General features: G+C 50.1%; 6 protein-coding genes across 6 annotated transcripts; 3 read left to right on the forward strand and 3 right to left on the reverse strand.

Moving 5' to 3' along the window:
• Window positions 1–121: 121 nt before the first annotated feature.
• Window positions 122–1,396, forward strand: N7517_007975 (Tm-1-like ATP-binding domain-containing protein; the record flags this gene model as incomplete). The annotated part of the gene is made up of 2 exons (XM_056725705.1): window positions 122–355; window positions 416–1,396. The coding sequence occupies 2 exons, from the start codon at window positions 122–124 to the stop codon at window positions 1,394–1,396; spliced, it is 1,215 nt and encodes a 404-aa protein (XP_056576556.1).
• A 761-nt stretch (window positions 1,397–2,157) lies between these two features.
• N7517_007976 (Mg2+ transporter protein CorA-like/Zinc transport protein ZntB) lies at window positions 2,158–5,177 on the forward strand (the record flags this gene model as incomplete). Its single annotated transcript, XM_056725706.1, has 4 exons — window positions 2,158–2,642; window positions 2,709–4,766; window positions 4,838–5,040; window positions 5,107–5,177. The coding sequence occupies 4 exons, from the start codon at window positions 2,158–2,160 to the stop codon at window positions 5,175–5,177; spliced, it is 2,817 nt and encodes a 938-aa protein (XP_056576557.1).
• A 1,401-nt stretch (window positions 5,178–6,578) lies between these two features.
• N7517_007977 (putative phospholipid metabolism enzyme regulator) lies at window positions 6,579–9,281 on the forward strand (the record flags this gene model as incomplete). Its single annotated transcript, XM_056725707.1, has 1 exon — window positions 6,579–9,281. The coding sequence occupies one exon, from the start codon at window positions 6,579–6,581 to the stop codon at window positions 9,279–9,281; it is 2,703 nt and encodes a 900-aa protein (XP_056576558.1).
• Window positions 9,282–10,348: 1,067 nt separating this feature from the next.
• Window positions 10,349–13,035, reverse strand: N7517_007978 (DUF3824 domain-containing protein; the record flags this gene model as incomplete). The annotated part of the gene is made up of 4 exons (XM_056725708.1): window positions 10,349–10,803; window positions 10,865–11,239; window positions 11,303–12,670; window positions 12,789–13,035. 4 exons carry the CDS (start codon window positions 13,033–13,035, stop codon window positions 10,349–10,351), a joined length of 2,445 nt encoding a protein of 814 aa, XP_056576559.1.
• A 1,201-nt stretch (window positions 13,036–14,236) lies between these two features.
• N7517_007979 (uncharacterized protein) lies at window positions 14,237–15,157 on the reverse strand (the record flags this gene model as incomplete). Its single annotated transcript, XM_056725709.1, has 2 exons — window positions 14,237–14,767; window positions 14,876–15,157. 2 exons carry the CDS (start codon window positions 15,155–15,157, stop codon window positions 14,237–14,239), a joined length of 813 nt encoding a protein of 270 aa, XP_056576560.1.
• Window positions 15,158–17,567: 2,410 nt separating this feature from the next.
• On the reverse strand, window positions 17,568–18,999 carry N7517_007980 (phosphoesterase superfamily protein; the record flags this gene model as incomplete). The annotated part of the gene is made up of 2 exons (XM_056725710.1): window positions 17,568–18,377; window positions 18,439–18,999. 2 exons carry the CDS (start codon window positions 18,997–18,999, stop codon window positions 17,568–17,570), a joined length of 1,371 nt encoding a protein of 456 aa, XP_056576561.1.
• Between the last annotated feature and the right edge of the window lie 688 nt (window positions 19,000–19,687).

Below are 19,687 nucleotides of genomic sequence, written 5' to 3' on the forward strand. Positions count from 1 at the left end.
GCCACTCAGCGTCAAACAATTCTACCAAATGTGCTCCACCTGGGAACATCTCTCGCAGTCCAGTTAAATCCTATAGTCAGATCATTCCGTAAATTCTCTATAGTCTTCCAGCTCACCCACCATGCCACATATCATCCTTTTGGGGACCCTCGATACCAAGCGTGCAGAAATCCTATACCTATACAACCAGCTACAGCAGAATGCAACACGCTTCTCGACACCCCTAGAGATCACCTTGATTGCGTGTGGCCGTCAAGCTATTACCGACGATGCTATCACCATAAATCACACCGACCTGCTGGCGAAGTATGCATCCGGCGACAGCACCGAGATATTAACTCTGCCCCGGGGACAGGTGATTGAACTCCTCATTAGCTGCATCAGTAGTTGTGTCGCCGACTTACTGTAAACGAAGGAGATCCACGGAATCATCGTTGCTGGAGGCAGTGGAGGAACCAGTCTGATCTCCGCCGTAATGAGGACGGTTGCACCTATTGGCCTGCCTAAACTGGTCGTCAGCACAGTCGCGTCCGGGGATACAGGCCCGATGGTGGGCGAATGCGATATCACCCTAATATACTCGGTCGTGGACATTGCGGGCACCAATCGGCTCCTCCACGAACTGCTGGGGAATGCAGCTGGCGCCATGTTCGGCATGGCATCGACGTATCAGCATAGGCTGGGTGAAAGCCGGACCCTGAATGTGCAGGATAACCAGCAAGAAGAGAAGGAGACTCGAGTCGGTATTACCATGTTCGGCGTGACCACCCCGTGTGTGGATCATGTGAGATGTCACTTGGAAGACAACTATTCTGCAGAGGTCTACGTGTTTCATGCGACTGGTCATGGGGAAAAGGCCATGGAACAATTGGTCAAGGAAGGCCGTCTAGACGCCATCTTGGATATCACAACGACTGAAATCTGCGATCTCATTGCGGGCGGGACTATGAGCTGCGAAACCAGCCGCCTGGAGATGACACTTAAGCGCGGAATACCTAATATCATTTCCGTTGGAGCCACGGATATGGTCAACTTTGGTCCGGTCGACACGGTGCCATGCCAATACCGTGACCGCAATATGTTCGTCCATAACCCAAGTGTGACTCTGATGCGAAGCTCTGCGGCCGAATGTCGGGAAGTTGGGGATTTCATCCTCGACAAACTAGACCGGTTTGCCCAGGGCCCAGGTATGGTTGAGGTGTGGCTCCCTGGGGGAGGAGTGAGTAACATTGGGACATTCGGGTCGGCATTTGCAGATGCGGACGCCGATGCCACCCTTGCTGATACTCTACGCTCGGGACTCAAGGATAGCAAAATCCGAGTGGTATCGGATGAGCGAGATATAATGATGACGGATTTACACTTGACATTGCGGATCGGCTTATGGCTCTCGTAGCGAAGCACTCTTGTCGTGCCATGGCGAGCTAGACGGGTTGTTGTTTATCAGACAGGCAGTGCATTTAGCGACTATCTTCGTCTGCTGGATAAAAAAGCCTCAGAGCTTAGTACTATCAGAAACCTGATAGGAGATGTTCTTCAGCTTATCGCTAGTATCAATGACCTTACGTTTGCCTTTGCCTTTACTCTTTACTCTTTACTGATTTCAATATATAAGATATTCCTAACAACCCTGGAGGTTGCATCACTGAATCTTATAGTTGTGCTGACCTCATCCATCCCGTTTTAGGAAAAGCCTCCAGACATGTCCCTTGCTATCACAACATTTAGAATATCTCAGATTTCTCTTTGTATTGAGACTCTCTTTGTAACTTTCCTTCCCTGTACGGAGTACCTGTATACAATTTGTTCTATATTTTGAACCATTTCCAAGGTTACGATTTTCTTGGGGTTGGATGTTCCACTCTGGCCTTGCCACCCGCGTCATCCCCATTTTGAGCTGCAGCTCCTCCCTTCGACCATGCCGATGTCGGTTTCCCCGTGATCATCAGCGCTAGTAAGATCGTATGGAAATCTGGGTATCTTGCATACTGCGAGTCTTACCCTGTGATCCAGAACGAGAAGGTAGATCCAGAACCCTGTTTGCGTTGGAGCTCCATTGGTTGATGAGCTGCTGAAAATTCTCCTCCACTTCAGTACAGTTGCTCTGTACTGGAGACACTTAACCTCCATCGCAACCCAATTATTGAGGCTGTCACAATGGATCCGCCCATGACCCCGACACCTGGCAGAGCGGCCTCCCGACCGCCTCGTTCCTCGCATTCGTCTAGCCCAAGGAAACGTCCACAGCGCAGCGATTACCCACCCTCTGCTGATAACAACGCTAGCTATGGCCCAATGAGCGGCGGTCGGGCCCCAGGCACTGGTCCGGTATTCATCTCCGACACTACACCAGTCAACGAGACCCGCTTCGGATCCCCCGCTGATACTGCTGCTGGCAAACCCTCCAAGTCTTCCAAACGCAAAAAGAACCGCAATCGCAAACGTCGCAATCGACACCAGTCTTTTATTCCACCTCGTCTGGAGGAATCTCATGATAGTCCTGAGGAGACTTCGGGTGCTGGAGGTGTTAGAGATTCAATGGAGGCCGATCGGCCAACCTCGAGGGACAACCCGTCGTTCTTCAAATTGGGGCGCAATCTGAGTAACACAAGCTTGGAGAGCGATGCGCTACTAGATCATCGGTACGATCTCATGATACTGAGCGATCTCGGAGCTTGAGATGAATACTAATTTTTCTTGTCGAACAGGGACCAACCTTCGATGCGACCTCGTCGTGACAGTCGCCTTGCATCGTCATTCCGCCCGAGCTCTCTAACATCAAATGTATTCCGATCGAACGATGGGCAATCTCGCAGCACCCCGAGGGGAGGACGGAGCCAACAACATCATGATGATAGTGACGAAGAGGATGCCAATGATCGGACACCATTGATGCGGCCAGTTTCAGGCCACGCGTCTGGCCATAATCGATATGGAACAGATACTCGCCCGAGTTTGTTCTCATCGCGTGCTCGACGGTCCTCCGCTCAAACTATATCCTCGGGATGTTCGCCAAAGGACGATCGCAGCCCACTCTATTCTCCCACTGTAGAGCGAGACTACGATGTCAACAACCCGCCGTCGACTCCCGGGTCTCCAAAAATGGGCCCGGAGATGAAGTACGATGATGCTGTTGTCACCGGAACTGAGTGGGACTTCTCGCTGGCTCGGTCAATGGAGAATCGCAGGGACTCCTTGAATATGCTCAACGACACGCTGATTGACATAGACGGAAATGGACTGCAGCCACACTCTGCGCCATCATCTGCACCTGGATCGCCGATGCTGTCTCCACATCAAGAAATGCGGCGACGCCGGACCGTGGCATTACCAGCAGAGGGAGACGTATGCTTCCCTACCGAAACGATATCCGAATTGGGAGACGAGGGACCAAGACAAATGCGGGATGAAGCTGGCGATCGTCGACGACGTAGACACCGACGATGGCCCGATCTCTCCGCGCTGGAAGAATGGAGCCGCGAGGAGAAAGAGGAGCGTAATGGAGACATTCGAGTCAAAAGGATCAGCGAGCCTATGCTCATCGAAGGCCGATTGCGCCCTCAGTATAAAGGTTGGCGACGGGAAGAGGATGAGGCGCCTTATCGGTTCACATACTTCAATGAGGAGTTCCCAAGCACGATTCATGCCCAAACCATTTCCGAGCTGGTACAACCAGGTGGTACCTTCCGCGATTTGTTTGTTCCAGATCCCCCCGAATTGGAGGATTCATCGGAAGACGAGGATACGGACGAGGAATCTTTTATGGAGAATCCAGTCTTCAATAACTTGACGCACCCCGCCAGTAAGCCAACGTCCCACACGGACAACCAAAGTCAAGGGCAAGGCCATCAAACGAACGTCAATCCTCAGTTGACAGCTCAGACCGTCGTTCCCAATGGAAGGGCCACAAGTGACCTTGGCTCCGGCAATGTGCCCGTCAGAGGACCCTCACGTTTATCTGTCATCAGCGAAGGGCACCCAGACTCCCACCGAGAGTCGTCGCCCGCACCTTCCAACACCCCGTTTAGCACTACCCCCAACCCGAAACCTAAACGGTACGGTCCGCGGCCGACTTTCTGGCTAGATGTTCTCTCTCCAACAGATGCGGAGATGCGTACGATTGCCAAAGCGTTCGGGATCCACGCGCTGACGGCAGAGGACATTATGATGCAAGAAGCTCGAGAGAAAGTCGAGTTGTTCCGCAGCTACTATTTCGTCAACTACCGCACTTTTGAGCAGGATACCAATAGCGAGGACTATCTAGAGCCGGTGAATATGTACGTGGTGGTTTTCCGCGAAGGCGTGATATCTTTTCATTTCTCGCAAACACCGCACCCAGCCAATGTACGACGGCGTATCCGCCAACTGATGGATTACCTTATCCTCAGCTCGGACTGGATCTCATACGCACTGATTGATGACATTACCGACGTCTTCGGCCCGCTGATCCAAGCGATTGAAGATGAGGTCGATGAGATCGACGAAAAGATTATGCAGATGCACTCTTCCAGCAAGGAGGAGTCCTCCAATGACAGTGTTCTTCCTTCATTTGGACCAGGAGAGATGCTCCGGCGAGTGGGTGAATGCCGCAAGAAGGTCATGGGACTGTATCGACTACTCAGCAACAAGGCCGATGTAGTGAAGGGCTTTGCCAAGCGTTGCAATGAGCAGTGGGAGGTCGCACCCAAGTCCGAGATTGGTCTATACCTAGGTGACATTCAGGATCACATTATGACGATGACGGGTAACCTGACGCACTACGAAACGTAAGTTTTTTTTTACCCATGTTCCAGGCTCTTGCAAAACGTCGCAACCATCGTTGACTGTGTCTTTCCAGAATCCTTTCCCGCGCACACTCGAATTATCTCGCGCAGATCAACATCCTCATGAACGAGCGTCAGGAACATACAGCGGATGTCCTGGGTAAGCTGACTGTTCTTGGTACAATCGTCTTACCGATGAACATCATCTGCGGTATGTGGGGGATGAACGTCAAGGTACCGGGTCAGGAAATTGATAGCCTGACATGGTTTTGGTGCAGTATGTCTTTCTTTTCCCTGTTTTCCCTTTTTTTTTCTTCCCAGATTGTTGGCTAATACATCATAGTTACTGCCGGACTATGCGTATTTGCATTTGTATCTGTGTGGACTGCCAAAAGAGTCTACAAAATTGTATAGACGTAATGTCCCTATGTTGGTTTCTATTTGGTTTTAGCCGATTGGATCGATACCCTGGGTTTTGGTTGGATTATTTGCTTTATTCTAAGGAGCCGGGGTGTTTTGTCTTCTTTTTTGGTCTTCTGAATCTGTGTGTTTGGATTTGACGTTATACGATGCATGTTTTGCTCTACATTTGGGGGGATTATCTGGGTACACATATATTGGCTATAGGTTGGATAGAACTGTATATTAGTTATAAACTGTTTCCCTGCTATTTCGTACACTCTAGTAATCTGTTACATAACGTAGGTACTATAACTATACTAGATGTAGTAATCCTTGATTTTGTCCTTTACTTTGCCGTTTGGGATTGTTCCTTAGAAACAAAGAGTTGAAACCCTAGGAAAGTCCTAAATATAGATAATATAGCTATTCGAAGTCAAAGAAAAGAGTCTTATATATGGAGTAACGGAGTACTCCGTGTTGTATAGTTCATATGAAGTCATTGTATTTCCCTTACATGAGTAATTAATTATTTCCTGCATCCTGCAGGTTTTATTACCATTTATTACCAATTTTGGCGTCACCAATCTGTCATCATCACCATAACCTTCTTAACCTACAAAATCCAAGTGACTTCTTTTTCCAAATCCACCTTGTTCTCTCCTTTTTATCACATTCACATTCTTTCCGGTTTTTTTTTGCTTCTACTGGATTCTAGACTGTGCTTCCCTGCAGTGACCCCCCTTCTCGACGTGGGCCATCATCATTGGCCTTTGACGTGAATCTGACCCTCTCTTGTCAGCCACTTTCACCGAGGTTTTGGTCACCGACTTCTCTGCACCTTTGGCAGCCCAGACGCCACTACAGAAGTAAAACCAGTCAAGCCAAAACGTTGAGCCGGATCGGCGGGTCTCCAGTTGCCCTAAATCCGCCAACCATATCTTGTCATCTTCCGATTCCTTCGTTCTAGGCCTTGTTTTTACCCTTCCGGAACAAAGCAGAACGGCACAGTGATGCGTGGGCTCTTTGCGCTACACCCCCCGACCCACTTGGTATTCTAAACAATCTCCATCTCTCCAGTTTCCCCAACCCCTGCACCTGCTGCAGCCATTTTTCGCTTGTGCGTTTCTCTACAGAATCCGATTACCGGGCAACAGCATGTGGTCTTCGGCTATTCGTCCTGCTGTACATGTGTAACGACCCGTATTCTGCGCAACATCTCATTCGATCCTCGTGATAATCTCATTCGACAATAACAACTCACTTCATTCACCGTCGACCTTTCCCTGTCTAGGCGCCGTGCCTTGCTTTTTCTGCTTACCCTTTTGGGCCCTGTGTCTGCCCAACTACCTGGCTACCTCTCGGGTCTCCTGACTTGTCTACATCGTGTCAGCCCATTCTGACTCGACAGGGACCATGGCTGCGGAGTCCGAGAGGCCGCCTCACCTTAACGGCGCCTCTGGTCGGTCCAGAGGGCCCAAGGATGCAGAGGCGGCGTCAGACCCGGTGCATCGATCGGCCAGCGAGAGTGGTCTGATGGAACGGTCTATCGTTAAATCCCAGACTCAACCCATGTCTCAGGTGCCTAAGCTTTTCCCCAACCCTCCTACCGCTTCGGCTCCCGCGTCTGCCACGAACTCCGCCGTTTCCTCCCGCGAACCCTCCCCGGTCCGACACTCCTCACGTACCTACAATCCTTCTTCGCCCAGCCGGGTATCTTCACACTCGCGAAAGACCAGTCAAGACCAATCCAGCCCGACCCGACACTCTAACGGCTTGAAATCTGGTCCACCTACAAACTCACCAACGCCGAATCTTCAGCGTTCCTCCTCTTCTCCCGTCAGGTCCCTTGTTCTCTCCGTTCCTAACGACTCGTTGGCCAATGTTCCCAGTCCGGAAAAATCCAATATGCCATCATGGGCCGCGAACCGTCGCACGGATGTGGATTCGACCCTTCCGAATACTTCACAAAAAAGATCTTCATTGCCGATGGAGGAGTTCACACCCAAACCGGATCGAAACATACCCCGGACTGTACCTAGGGGTGTCGGTGGGCAAGGGTCTGCCCTGGAAACCGTCGAAGAGATGGCAAGCAATCCCTCTACGCCGTCCAGTGAGATTCCTACCAAGCCAGTGATCCCAGAAGAGTCACGATTACACCGGATCGATGAAGACCCGACTCCGCGTGCTCCGCATCCAACTTTAGGGAGCGGCAGTGATAGTGGTGAGAATCGAAGTTCGGAACCAAAGGAGGATACCCGTTCACAAGCGTCTGGTGCGGCCAAGACACCCAGAACTCTCATGTCACAGCGATCGACAACATCCCTCAGTGCTGGTGCTCGTGGGAAGCCTGCCGACGGCTCAGTTCGCAACATGATTGTGGAAACAGAGACCGTCAGTTCGATACCGCAGATCTCCATGGGAGTGGGAAATGGTGAGCGAGGCAGCGCTTCTCGTGTAGACCAGGGCACACTTCGCATGAAACCTTCCAATGAGACGATCCGTCCGCGCAAAGAAAAGAAAAAGACCCGTCGACCCAATGCCATCACAACAGGCCCCGTAACAAGCAAAGCGGACATCTTCGAGGCTAGAGTGGCCAATGCAGTGGATGAGGCTGATGTTTCCGACTCCGACGAGACTTTCGTTTACGACTCGAACCCGCCTGATCCATACCCTTCCCGACCACCCCGGTATCATTCTCGGACTCCTAGTGCGACCTCTATGGCGAGTCAAGCGGAGCAGCTGGCTGGTCGTCCCAGAGGCTTAGGGCTGCGCGATGCTTCTCATGGCGTGACAGGCAAACGCAGCATGAAGTTTACCAACGCCAACCCCTACAACAATAGCATAGATGGTGATGGTGTTGAGATTGACATGGCCTCGCGTTCTTCTAGAACTGACGGAAGTGGCACCATCACTCCCCGGCACCACAATTTTGGCCGTCATTCACGCAACGGCGTTCATCAAATTTTTGATAACGACAGTACACAGTCACAAAGCCAATCTCAAAAGTCTCCGCGCCATTTCATCGGGAATAGCTACAGGCATTCGCGCCACAGCAATACCCGGTCGTCTCCCAACTACAGAACCATTGGCGGTGCCAAGAAGGGCGAGTTCCATGGCTATGACTACGAGGCAGAGGGGGCGGATGATGAACGCACACCGTTAGTAAACCCGCCACGTACAATCCACAGTCGGAATGGTCGACGGCCCAATAGTGCAAGCGTACGGCAGATGGAATACATGGCGCAGCGGAACCGCGGATTTTTCGCTCGATTTGGCTCATGCGCCGTTATCTTCCTTATGTTGTTGATTGTTGCTGGCGGTGCTACCTCATTCATCATTGCGGCATCCCAACCCCTGCTAGATGTCCAAGTTATTGCGATTCAAAACGTGCTGGCTTCGGAACAGGAAATCATGTTGGACTTGAACGTGCAAGCCGTCAATCCGAATTTGTTCCCAGTAACCATCGATGACACCGATGTCAACATATTCGCGAAGAGTCGATATGTTGGAAGCGACAAGCTTTGGCGTGAGCATGGTGATGTGGATAATTTCCCACGCGTGGAGCAAAGCCGACGTCGCTGGCAGTTGTCAGAAGCTGTGAGGTGCCTGGGCCGTGTGGACTGTGTTAAGGATCCGCACACCACCGATGGCGTTGACAAGGGCACCGATCCTCCAACCGACCCAGAAGGCGATTCGCGATCTATGTTGCTTGGCCGCGTGTTCCATTTCGATTCCCCGCTATCTTTCGAATCATCTCCTTGGAATCATTTGACTTCCAACTCAAAGGGACAGATCCGTCTGGCCCGGCCAGGAAACAAAACTGAGGCTGGAGGCACAGAGCGCTGGGAGCGAGTCCTCCAACACCCCTTTGAGTTGACTGTCCGCGGCATCATCAAATATCAACTCCCACTCAGCTCCCGTTACCTCTCGGCATCTGTTAGCTCCAGCATCAAGGTGGTGCCTGATACCGATGACAATGACCCAGAACAAACACCTCCAAGCAACGGCACAGTGCGGATTTCTGTAAAAAGAAGCGTACCATCCATTCACCTTTCACTTGATACTCCTTCCACCGTGCGCGGATCGGAGGGTTCGAGACGACCTTTTACGGCATAACAATTTTAGCGATAGATCGATTATCATTGACTTACGACAGCCCTACCTTCTCTTAATTATTCTTTTTTTTTTTTTTTTACTTTTTTCTAATCTGTCATGTAACGCGACAAAAAGCAAAGAGCCTATTGCCTGCCCGCTCTGTATCATACAGATATGCAGTATGGGCCCTATCTTCCCTTGAGACTTCTTTCCGCAGTATACCCCATTTGCAATTTTCGCCTTTTCGTGCACAAGTTCTATCACGGATCAACTCCGTGTAGCCCTTGTCATCCTTTCCGTCTTCTCTCTTGTCTTTTAACACACGATATCAGCTACATATGCTCCTTCCATCCATTCCTTACACGGCTACCCATATTTTCTTACCAGGTTGTATTCGAGGTTCTTTTTTGTGTCCATTCTTGGTGCAAAAGCACATTGTATCTGTACTATCTGTCTGGTTTCTGGCTGAGCTTGGAATCAGCCTTGTCTTATCTCTTTGTAAAGTCTTTTGGGAAATCTATTTTTCGTTATTAGCTCAGTCTTCGAATACGAGACGGGTTGGGCTTTGGATGAGGTTCTTTCATACTATTAGAGATATTCTTTCGGGCTTTGGGATACGGAGTACACTAGTATTAGTTTCAAGAACAGCTAACTATGTTCTTTTATAATCTAGCTTGTCTTTTGACTTGGCACATGATATTGACGCATGAACCCGTTTAACATCTAGCTCAAATACGAATTCGCTCCCACATTATGCAGCTTCCCTATAGTTTTACTACAGCATCCAGTAGTTTAATTACCGAAAAGGATATTGACAATATGACCTATAGCATCTTATATAAAAAAAAGCAAAAAGCATTGTACTATCTGAACACACATACACATCATAAAATCGTTATCATCGGCAGCAGGCATCATTCATAACCTTGTAGCAAGGATAAAATACCAAGGGGAAAGGAAATGAAAGACCAAAGAGATGGGGTAGGTAAGTGTAAAGATAGAGCTGATCAAAGCAGAAGAAAGAGACGTAAAGCCAAGGGGATGGGCGGGGATAAGTAGGATAGAATGAAACATCATGCAGCAACCCGCTAGAACAAAACCTTGGTAAACTTATTCACCAGGCTCTCGAATTTATCCACAGCAGGATCCCGCTCGAGAAGAAGACGGCCTTGCTCGTCAAAGCGACTGGGTAGGTCGACGGTTGAGTCAGATTCTACTTCAGAGGGTTTGTCCTGGTCTCTTCGCTCGTGAGGTTTTGGGGCTGACGGGTGATTTCGATGATTGGAAGCAGGACTAGGATAAGGCATAGGTGGATAGGGAACGGATGAAGAGCGGCGACGACGATCATGATGGCAATCTCGATCGCGACTATGGTTTCTATCTCCGCGATACGAAGGTGAATATCGTTCAACGGTAGAGTCACTATCATCGGTCTCGTAGCCAGGATCCTGCGGGGAATCCGTCAAGTCGAAAGCGACGGATTTTGAGACTTGTGGCGGTTGGCTAGTTGACCGTGGAGATGGGAATGGGTGGATGTTTAGACCTGTCGATTGGAGATTAGCTTTTATTGCAATCTATACACAGTTGGGGTTCATTGAACCCACCCTTGTGCGCGTGGTATGCATCAGTAGGTAGGGTGGAGCTGCTCACATTGTCTTCAGCCCTACGTGGCCGAGGTGCATATTGGTCTGGTCCCGGTCCCGGTCCCGGTCCCGGTCCCGGTCCTGGTGGCACAGCGCCGTAGGCGTAAGGCTGAGGCGGGGCAGCACCGGGTGGAGGAGGGTAGTCTGCCGGGTTGTAGGAAACAGGAGTACCGCCGTTCAGGTTATACGTTGAGTCGCCCGGGGGCGGGGGGAAATAATTGTTGTTGGGGTAGTGGGGGTCTGCCATGGGCGGGGCCCCCGGAGCCTGTGGGGAAATCGGGTATGGTTCTGGGTCGTAGGATTCTTCATAAGGATCACGGTGGACGTTATCATGCTCTGGTTACACCACTAGTCAGGGTGAATATTTCTCGGTAAAATAATGAGGAAATGGGAACTTACTGGAGTACTCGCGCTCGCGCTCTTTGGACTTACGACGTTCGTTGTACTTGTGTGCGGCATAGCCGAGCCCTGTTGCGCCTAGAGCGGCGCCCGCGAGATCTCTTGAGCGGCTGCGGTGCTTCTTGCTTCGTCGGCGACTCTCGCGGTCGGAACCGGATGAGCTGCTGTAGCGGGCTCGGCTACGGCTGCGGCTGCGGGTATGGCGCCTGGGACCGTATGCTTCTTGTGTATCGTAGGGCGCGCCGCGCTGACCGTAGTAGTGTTCGGATGGGATGCTACCTGCGACTGGGTCGTTGCCGTACTCGATCAGGCCGGCTGAGTCGCGAGCTGGATCAGGATAGGACTGTGACGGGGCGCGGCTGCGAGACCTTGAGCGATGGCGGCCCCGGCTCGAACCCTCCTTTTCATCTTTGTCACTCTTCTTCTTCTCGTATAGACCCGTGGCAGCAGCGGTGGCAAGACCAGCACCGACAATGGGAAGGGCTTGTCTCATACGACTGCGGGAGCGGGAGCGCTCACCCTTTCGAGACCGCGAGTGGCTGCGGACCTTTTCAACCAGGCCTGCCACCGCCGCACCAGCCAATCCAGCGCCAGCCATGTGCTTGCGGCGCTCAGACATGCTGCGTTCACCCTGTTCTCTATCCTTCTCCGAACGACCCCGGCTAGGAGCCCTAGAATGGGAGCGAGTGCGGGATCGGCTTTTGCGGTCTCCGGCTTTCGACTTGTTGTGCAATGCAGCTGCAGCCGCAGCTACAGCCCCCACGGCAACGGCACCAGCTCCCAGCTCGAGCAGAGTCTTTGTACGAGAGCGCGAGTGGGACCGGGTGCGGCTGCGGCTGTAACGACTCCGGCCATGTCTGCTGTGGCGATGGGAAGAACGGTCATCGTCAAAGGAATGAGAACGGTGGCGGCTCTTACTACGGCGGTAGTAGTCGCGAGCATGCGATGCAGCATTCACAGCGACTGCACCAAGAGCACCGGCACCAACGGTCTTACCAATACGGCTGGCGCCACGGCTGACATCGCCATCCTTTTTGCTGTGGCTGCGGAGCAATTCAGCCGCGCCAGCACCTACCAGTGCACCCTCTGCCATATGACGACGGTGGTGAGGGTGGTCATCATAGTCGCGGGTTTCCTTTCGAATGTAAACCATACTGTCATCGCTGCTGTAGTCTTGCTCACGATCACTGCGGCGACGGCGACTAGTCTGGGAGACGGAATCATCCGGGCTCAGCTCGCGCCGCGGGCGAGGTTCGTCGTATTCGCGAACTCGACGGTGACGATGATAGTAATACGGGTCCTCGTCGGCCTCAGAGCGGCGCACGACATCATACTCGGATTCACGGGGGCTGGTATACGAAGTGCGGGCTTCACGAATAAGTAACGGATTGTTTTCGAGTGATGGTAGTAGGGGACTGCTCCATTCGTTCCAGGGAATCCGTGGACCGGGAGTGTGGACGATTGATGTAGGGATATAGGTACTTACGATCGTAGTAATCTCTCTCGTAGCGCGGTGGCTCATACTCCACCTCTCGCTCGTAGCGTGAGACGGTCACAGGCTCTTCGCGCTCTGTTTGGCGCCGGATCACCACCTCGCGCTCGCCGCCGAAAGAATCATCGTGTCTTGACATGAAGTCTCGACGGTCATCTTCAGGAGGAATGACGTAGCGCCTGATTGACACGGGACGAGTCTCGTCCCAGTCTCGTTCGCGATCTCTGTAAGTGTACGACATGAGACGTAATATGAGCAGTAAGAAATGAGAAATGATTGAGGAATAAATCGAGAAGTAAGAAGTGGAACGGCAAAAAAAGTAAGATGCACAATGCAGGAAATTGAGGGGGGGCGGCAGGGAAGTGGGGGATGGCGACTAATGGTCAAAGATGATTCCAGTAGAAGCCTGCCTAGACGATTCTGATTGGTAAACGATTATCTCGGCCAAACAAATCAAAGCCAAGAAAAGCCTGCGAAAGCCCAGTGGGGTTTGGATAATTCAGGATGATGAAAGCCACGGATCTTCTGTAGCGGAGTATCGGCACACAACCGGCTCAGCCTCAGAAATGATCTGCAGGCACTGTATCAAACTCGAAAGACTTGGAGAGAGATAAATTAAAGATGAGATGAAAGATGGAAAATGTGAAAGAGGGAAAAAAAAGAAAGCAGAGGCAAAGAAGATAAAGGCAGACACGTGAGGCTCTGCTGGCAAGATCTTTGCCCGGGGGGCTGTGGCGAACCTTTGGAAACTACCCTGGTATCAAGACATCAAGAGTCGGGCTTAGATTGGATTTTGTTTACTTTCTATCGTTTGGTTCTTCCCGTTGTCTACCCATGGGTTCTATCGTCAGGCTCGGGTTAATTCCATGGTTCTTTTATCTGTGACCCAAGTTTCCAATACACTATATTGATACAGTACAACATACTTTACATATATGTACATATGTACTTCGGCAGCAGCCTTGCATAACAAATGTCATCTGGTGCATTGACAGCTGCATCTTAGTCTAGAAGAACGGATCGGCACTATATGCACACAGTCATGAGAACAGTTTCCTACAGCTTCAGATGATAGGGCAATATAGATTAACCTTTAGTATTTTAATTTGCCATTTTATAATTATTATTTTATGTACACATATATATACGGAGTAAAGAAGATTTCACTAAGCAGTTGACATCATACAAAGACTCAAGAGTCATCTGTATCACATTATCCACCCGGGCAATGAGAGTCAAATCTACGCCCTGGTCTTTGTGCCCGCATGACGTCAATATCATGCGGGGCGTTTTTGGTGTACTTTTGTACTCCAGGGCCGAATAATTTCTGAGTACTCCGTACTCGCCTCTTACCGCTTTTTAAACCTGACGTGACATATTACCTCGATCAATTTGAAAAACAATGATTTTTCATTGTCATTTCGGTTTTCAAAACACCTTATCTAGACTTGCACATCATCACAACCCGTGGAACCAATAATCTCCTTCCAACTATCAAGCATCTCTTGTTCACGGGCAATACTACCCGCAATGGCCGACAAGGAATCCCGTCCTAGGGCTAATCTTCCTGGGAGACTACGTCCCTCGCAGCGACCAGTCTTGGTAAAAGCCTCGAAGAGAACCTGAGCGCCCTTAATGGGATCGCCGGGTTGGTGGAGACTGATAGCAGCGAGGGCATCACGATTGTCCTGGGTGCCAGTGTCTAACTCGGGAATGCGGTTCTTGGTAGTGACCTTATGGCCACCAGTAAGGAAGTTGGTGCGGAAGTAGCCCGGCTCAACACAGGTGACTTCAATATTGAAAGGAGCTAGTTCGTTGAGTAGGGTTTCGGTGTAGAGCGCAATGGCAGCCTTGGTAGCGCAATACATGCCCACCGCGGGGTCGCTCTGCCAGCCGGCGATTGACCCAAAGTTGGCGACGACCCCGGATTTGCGGGCACGCATAGAGGGAAGAGCCGCTCTCAAGACGCGCATCTGTGGGAAGACGTTGACGTCGAATTGATCGAAAATTTCTTGGTGGCTACATGGACTAGAACTGGGATCAGACCTTCAAAATTGCTATAAAGAATAGGGCTTATTTACCTGCACTCTTCTATGCCTCCTTCCCAAAACAGAGCCCGCGTTGTTTACCAGGATGTCAATTGGTCCAACAGTAGACACAATGTCGTCGATAACCGCTTTGACATCGTCATCGCTGGCTTGCACATCAAGCTTCTTCGCAATAACGCCCATCGAGGTCAGATCGGATAGCTTTGAGGGGTCGCGCGAGGTGGCAACGACGGTGTCTTTGCTCTCAGCGGCGGTAATGGCCAACTGGCGTCCGAAGCCGGAGGAACAGCCGGTGATGAACCAGATACGGGGCATGACGGCTAGTGTTAACTGATTGTGTTTTATTAGAGTTAGGTAGAAAGAATCAAGGTATGGAAATAATCTTAAAAAGAGGAACCATACAAGGCTAGTTGTTATATGTTATAGATGTACGCGAGGCCAAAGCCAGGACTAAAAGAACCAACACATCATGAAATTGAAAATCTATGTCAAGATAGCCCGATATCTCCGGCTAACTCCTAACTGGCCCTTACATCTTTTTACAAAAATTATAGACCCTCCTTATGGAGAGTCCGCCACCCATACGGAACATCAGCTCACCACTTTCTCTTTAATCATTAACCACTCACTTTATATGCCAGAATGACATTCTAACATTAGCGCTATACTTAAATCAAAGGTACTAATATAATATAGTCGAGAAAAACAAGCATTTACATGTGTACCTTTTATATGGTCTGCCTACTCCGTAGTAAAAGATAGTATCATATAGGTGATCCCTTTCATATAGGTGGCAAATCCTCCGTAAGGACGGTCTGATATTATAAAAAAAAGGAAAAGTCGGTTGTCTAATTACAAGGATGTTGCTTCTCATTCTCCAACAGTTGGCGTTAATAACCGTATTTTGCGCTGGAGTATACAGTGTCCTTGGCGGTTGATCTAATTGGTATCAAATCCTAACAAAAAGCATGATAGGACGGTAGTTTTGGCGATCATGCCAGTATTAGAACAATTCTAGGCAGCGGAGATAGCACTTTCCCCGCCCGTTTACTTCAAACTCCGAATCTAAACTCGGTCGAGACCGTTCACCAGTTGATACAGCAACTACATGGGAAAATTGACGGCTGGCCTTGGCGTCGAGTTGCCTTGATCGATCATCCCCAGTTCGCTGGCTCAGTAACATCCGAAGGACACGGGTATTATTCTTCTATACGGAGTCTCATGGGATGTCAGCTAAATCTATCTGGCTCTCCTGTCTGCATTCTAAGGCACTGTCAATCAAGTTAACCCTGTACTATCAAATGAATCGACCATTACCGGTCATGAGGCTGTCTGCTTTGCCGGTTCGTATAATCGCGTAGCACTAGAATATGACTAGAACACTCGTGACTTCGACACTATCACCTTCACTTACCTAGTCGAGGCTCCGTAAAATCTATGTATTCGATCCTTCACTTTCCACACCAAACTAATCATAGTATAAAGACCCTGCATCCATTCCACTCACTAGACAGTAAGCACCAAGTAAGCAGTACGCATCCAATGAGTACATTGCGCTGAGCATCATGATCGTGACCTGAGTCCAGGGCTCTGAGCCCGTGCTGACATCTACTCCGCCCGAGCCTAAAAGCGGCTCAAATAGGAATGCCCTATGGAAAATCCGGTATAACATAGTGAAGGCTGAGTCCACTACTTCGCCCCCTCCAACAACAAGTTATGAAGATACGGTGAATTAAATATGAATATTGATAAATTAGTTCAAGCCGTTTACGTTGTATGCAGAGGGCAAAAGCATGGAAAATGAGCGATACCTCCTCGACCCCTCCAAGGGCCAAGTTTTATTTTCCTGTTATCAAGGAATACCCAGTATCAGATAGAATTCCCCGGTTGCTCGCAGAAACTAGAAAAGGCAGGTTTTAATATTGTGGATGTTTCCCCCAGGCTATCTGAGCCGCTGGTCAGAATGTATGTTTCAAGAAGCACAGATAACAGGGACCCCGAATACCAAAGGTATTGAAATTACGTCTGGGGCTTAACGTGAATTTCTGTATCGTAGACTCGTATTACATATATATTGATAGCCAGCACTAAAACCAGGGTTCGTCATGAGGTCTACTTTGAATTTACCAACTGCTGATGTCTGTGAAGCTTCCAAAGTTTATCCGATGTGGCCAGTGTAACGAAATTTTCGAATAGGAAAGCGCTCGATTGAATTTCACGTTGATCCACTTGGTCGGTTCTTCCATGGTTCACCGTTTTCACCGTTTGGAATGGTGCTGAGGGAAGGTGCGACTTCCCACTTTCGGAAGGCACGTGGGACTATAAACCCCTCCTCTTCTCTCGTCTTTCTCCCTCTTCTCGTGAAAAAAAATCCCACGCTGATTCGACTCCAGGGAACCTCGCATTCCCTCTCTTCGATCTATTCTCGAATCGCTGGCATTATCGTAGGATTTGATAGATTAGATCTAGAGAGAGCGAATGCCGCTGGTCATTTCGGGTGACCAATCAGACACACTTGTACCTAGGTAGATTCGGGCGCGGCACATGGCATAGGACAGACCGAGTATGAGCCCTTGGTAGCCAGTTCGCGCAAGCAGAAAAATTTGAGAAAATTTGAATTGAACCGAATTGACACGGTCATTGTTATAGATTGGAACTATCCTTATTGGGCTGTTGAAACCCCCTTATACACAATCAACACATGAGGCAACATCACAGCACTATTCTAAATCTCCGTCTTTCTAAAGGCCTTAGGTACCGGCATCGTGAGAGGGGTATCAGTGCGCGCTGTCTTCTGAATAAGATGCTCAAATGAAGGCGAGGATTTAACACGAGGAGTGAAAGGCTCAAACTCCCAGAGGTAGCCGAGGGTGCGCAGGATTGAAGAAGCAGAGTACGACACGGTCTTGCCATCCGAGTTAGTGCCCTTCTGCTCGACCTGACCCTTAGCAATCCACGGCGAGATCAAGAGAGTCGGGACACGGCCACCGAGACGGTCGAAGGAGAACGTGTACTTCTCACCGCTTGGCGCTGTCTCGGTGTATGTAAGGTCATCCGGGCGGGTAGCCAGCGGGGGTGGGACGTGGTCGTGGAAACCGCCTGTCTCATCAAAGGTGAGGATCATGAGCGTCTCTTCCCACTGCGGGCTGGAGCGGACGGCGTCGTAGACATTCTTGATGAGCATTTCGCCTTCGGAGACGAGGCCAGTTGGGTGCATGGAGTTTGTACCGACGCCGCAGCAGTTGGGGTCGACGAAGGAGAATTCTGGGAGCTTGCCGGCTGCCGCATCAGTGTAGAAGTTACTCAGGGGGACTGCTTTGTCGGCGTTGCCGCTTGTAAAGGTCCAGTCAAAGAAGTAGGCGTCAACCATATTGGGACTTGTGTAGTAGTTCTTCCAGGTGTGGTTGGTTTCTGTGAGCTGCTGGAAGATTGAACGTTGAGTGAGACCGTGAACGTTTACGTCGAAAGCATTATCGTTGGTTCCGTGGCCGGCGGATGTGCCTGAAAGTACAAACGCCCGGTTGGGGTTGGTGGGCTATTTGTACATGTTAGAAGCTATACGCGGGGGATATAGAGTATGATTTGCTCGGACTTACGCCGGGGTGGTCCGAATGCCAGTGGTTGAAGGTGAGATAGTTCTGCACCAGCTCAGTCATTACCGGCACCTCGTCCTCGGTATAGTAGTTGATGACCTGTTTGGCCAAATAAGCCTTGTCGGCATCGTCACCATAGCTGCGTAGCTGCTCATGCACAAAGCCATGCTGGCTGGGAGTGAGCTTGCCCTCAGCAATGTGGATATTGCTGGGGGCGAAAGTGCCATAGAACTCGATATTGTTTCCAGTCACCGAGTGATCGGGATCATCCAGAACGGAGTCAAAGTCCTTAGCAGAGCTGCACACTGTGCCAGCTGAAGCATCAGTCAAGTTGTATGGGTTGCAGAAAGGGCCGTTGTTGATAGGGTTCTCCAGTCCTTTGAGTTTCTGCCCGCCAAGAAGGTTGTCCACAGAGCGGTTTTCCATCTCCAGGATGACAACATGCTTGATCTTGCTCTTCAGATTGGCGATGAAATCCGAAGAATGAGGGGATCCTTGTGCCTTTGAATCAGCGGAGACCGCCGCGGCAAAGGTCAACAGACCAAGAAGAGCACTGAGGTTCATTATGAATCAAGAGGATGGTCTGGTCCAAGGACTGGGCAGAGTGCTTGATCTTGTGAGGTCTGAATCAAAGGATCTGGTGTCTCTCTTATATGTATTTAACCAAATATCCCTGGCATTCCTCAGAACAATGCAATTTCCAATATCCCCTTCCACGTGTTGCTCTGGATATCTCGGCTCGAAGTGCTATCTAGAAGCATGGGTATAGAGAGTGGTAGTTAGCAAGTTGCGGGGTCATATAAATTAACACTCTCACAGGGCGGGGAATAACGTCAATATGAAATGCATCCGATTGGCGATCGTCGCATAGTCCCCATAATACATATGTGATTGGCCGGTTAGGGTGGATTGGCAGGCACTGGCAGGCACCTGGACCACGTAAAAGAGGTACCAGCACAGATGTTGCAACATTAATGTTGTGCTTCACGGCTACTCGTACATAGTGAGTATCGAGGGTATATTCCCAGTCCGCCAAGCATTCGCACAGACAATATGCCAACGCATGAAGAATGACCCTAGAAAAAGAGGTCACGAGTTGCCTGGCCAAGCTAGGTATGTTAGCAAGCGATCTCATTCGATCCAATCCCTGTCTGGAATTCCCCACCACAACAAGACATGCTGGGATAAAGTGCGACTTCCATAAGGCTCAGTATACAGTGTTGATCATTGCAAAAGGTAACATTTAATGCCT

The sequence above is a fragment of the Penicillium concentricum genome (genome assembly GCF_028827145.1).
Source record: "Penicillium concentricum strain IBT 3081 chromosome Unknown utg000003l_segment0_segment0, whole genome shotgun sequence".
Classification (NCBI taxonomy): Eukaryota; Fungi; Ascomycota; class Eurotiomycetes; order Eurotiales; family Aspergillaceae; genus Penicillium; species Penicillium concentricum.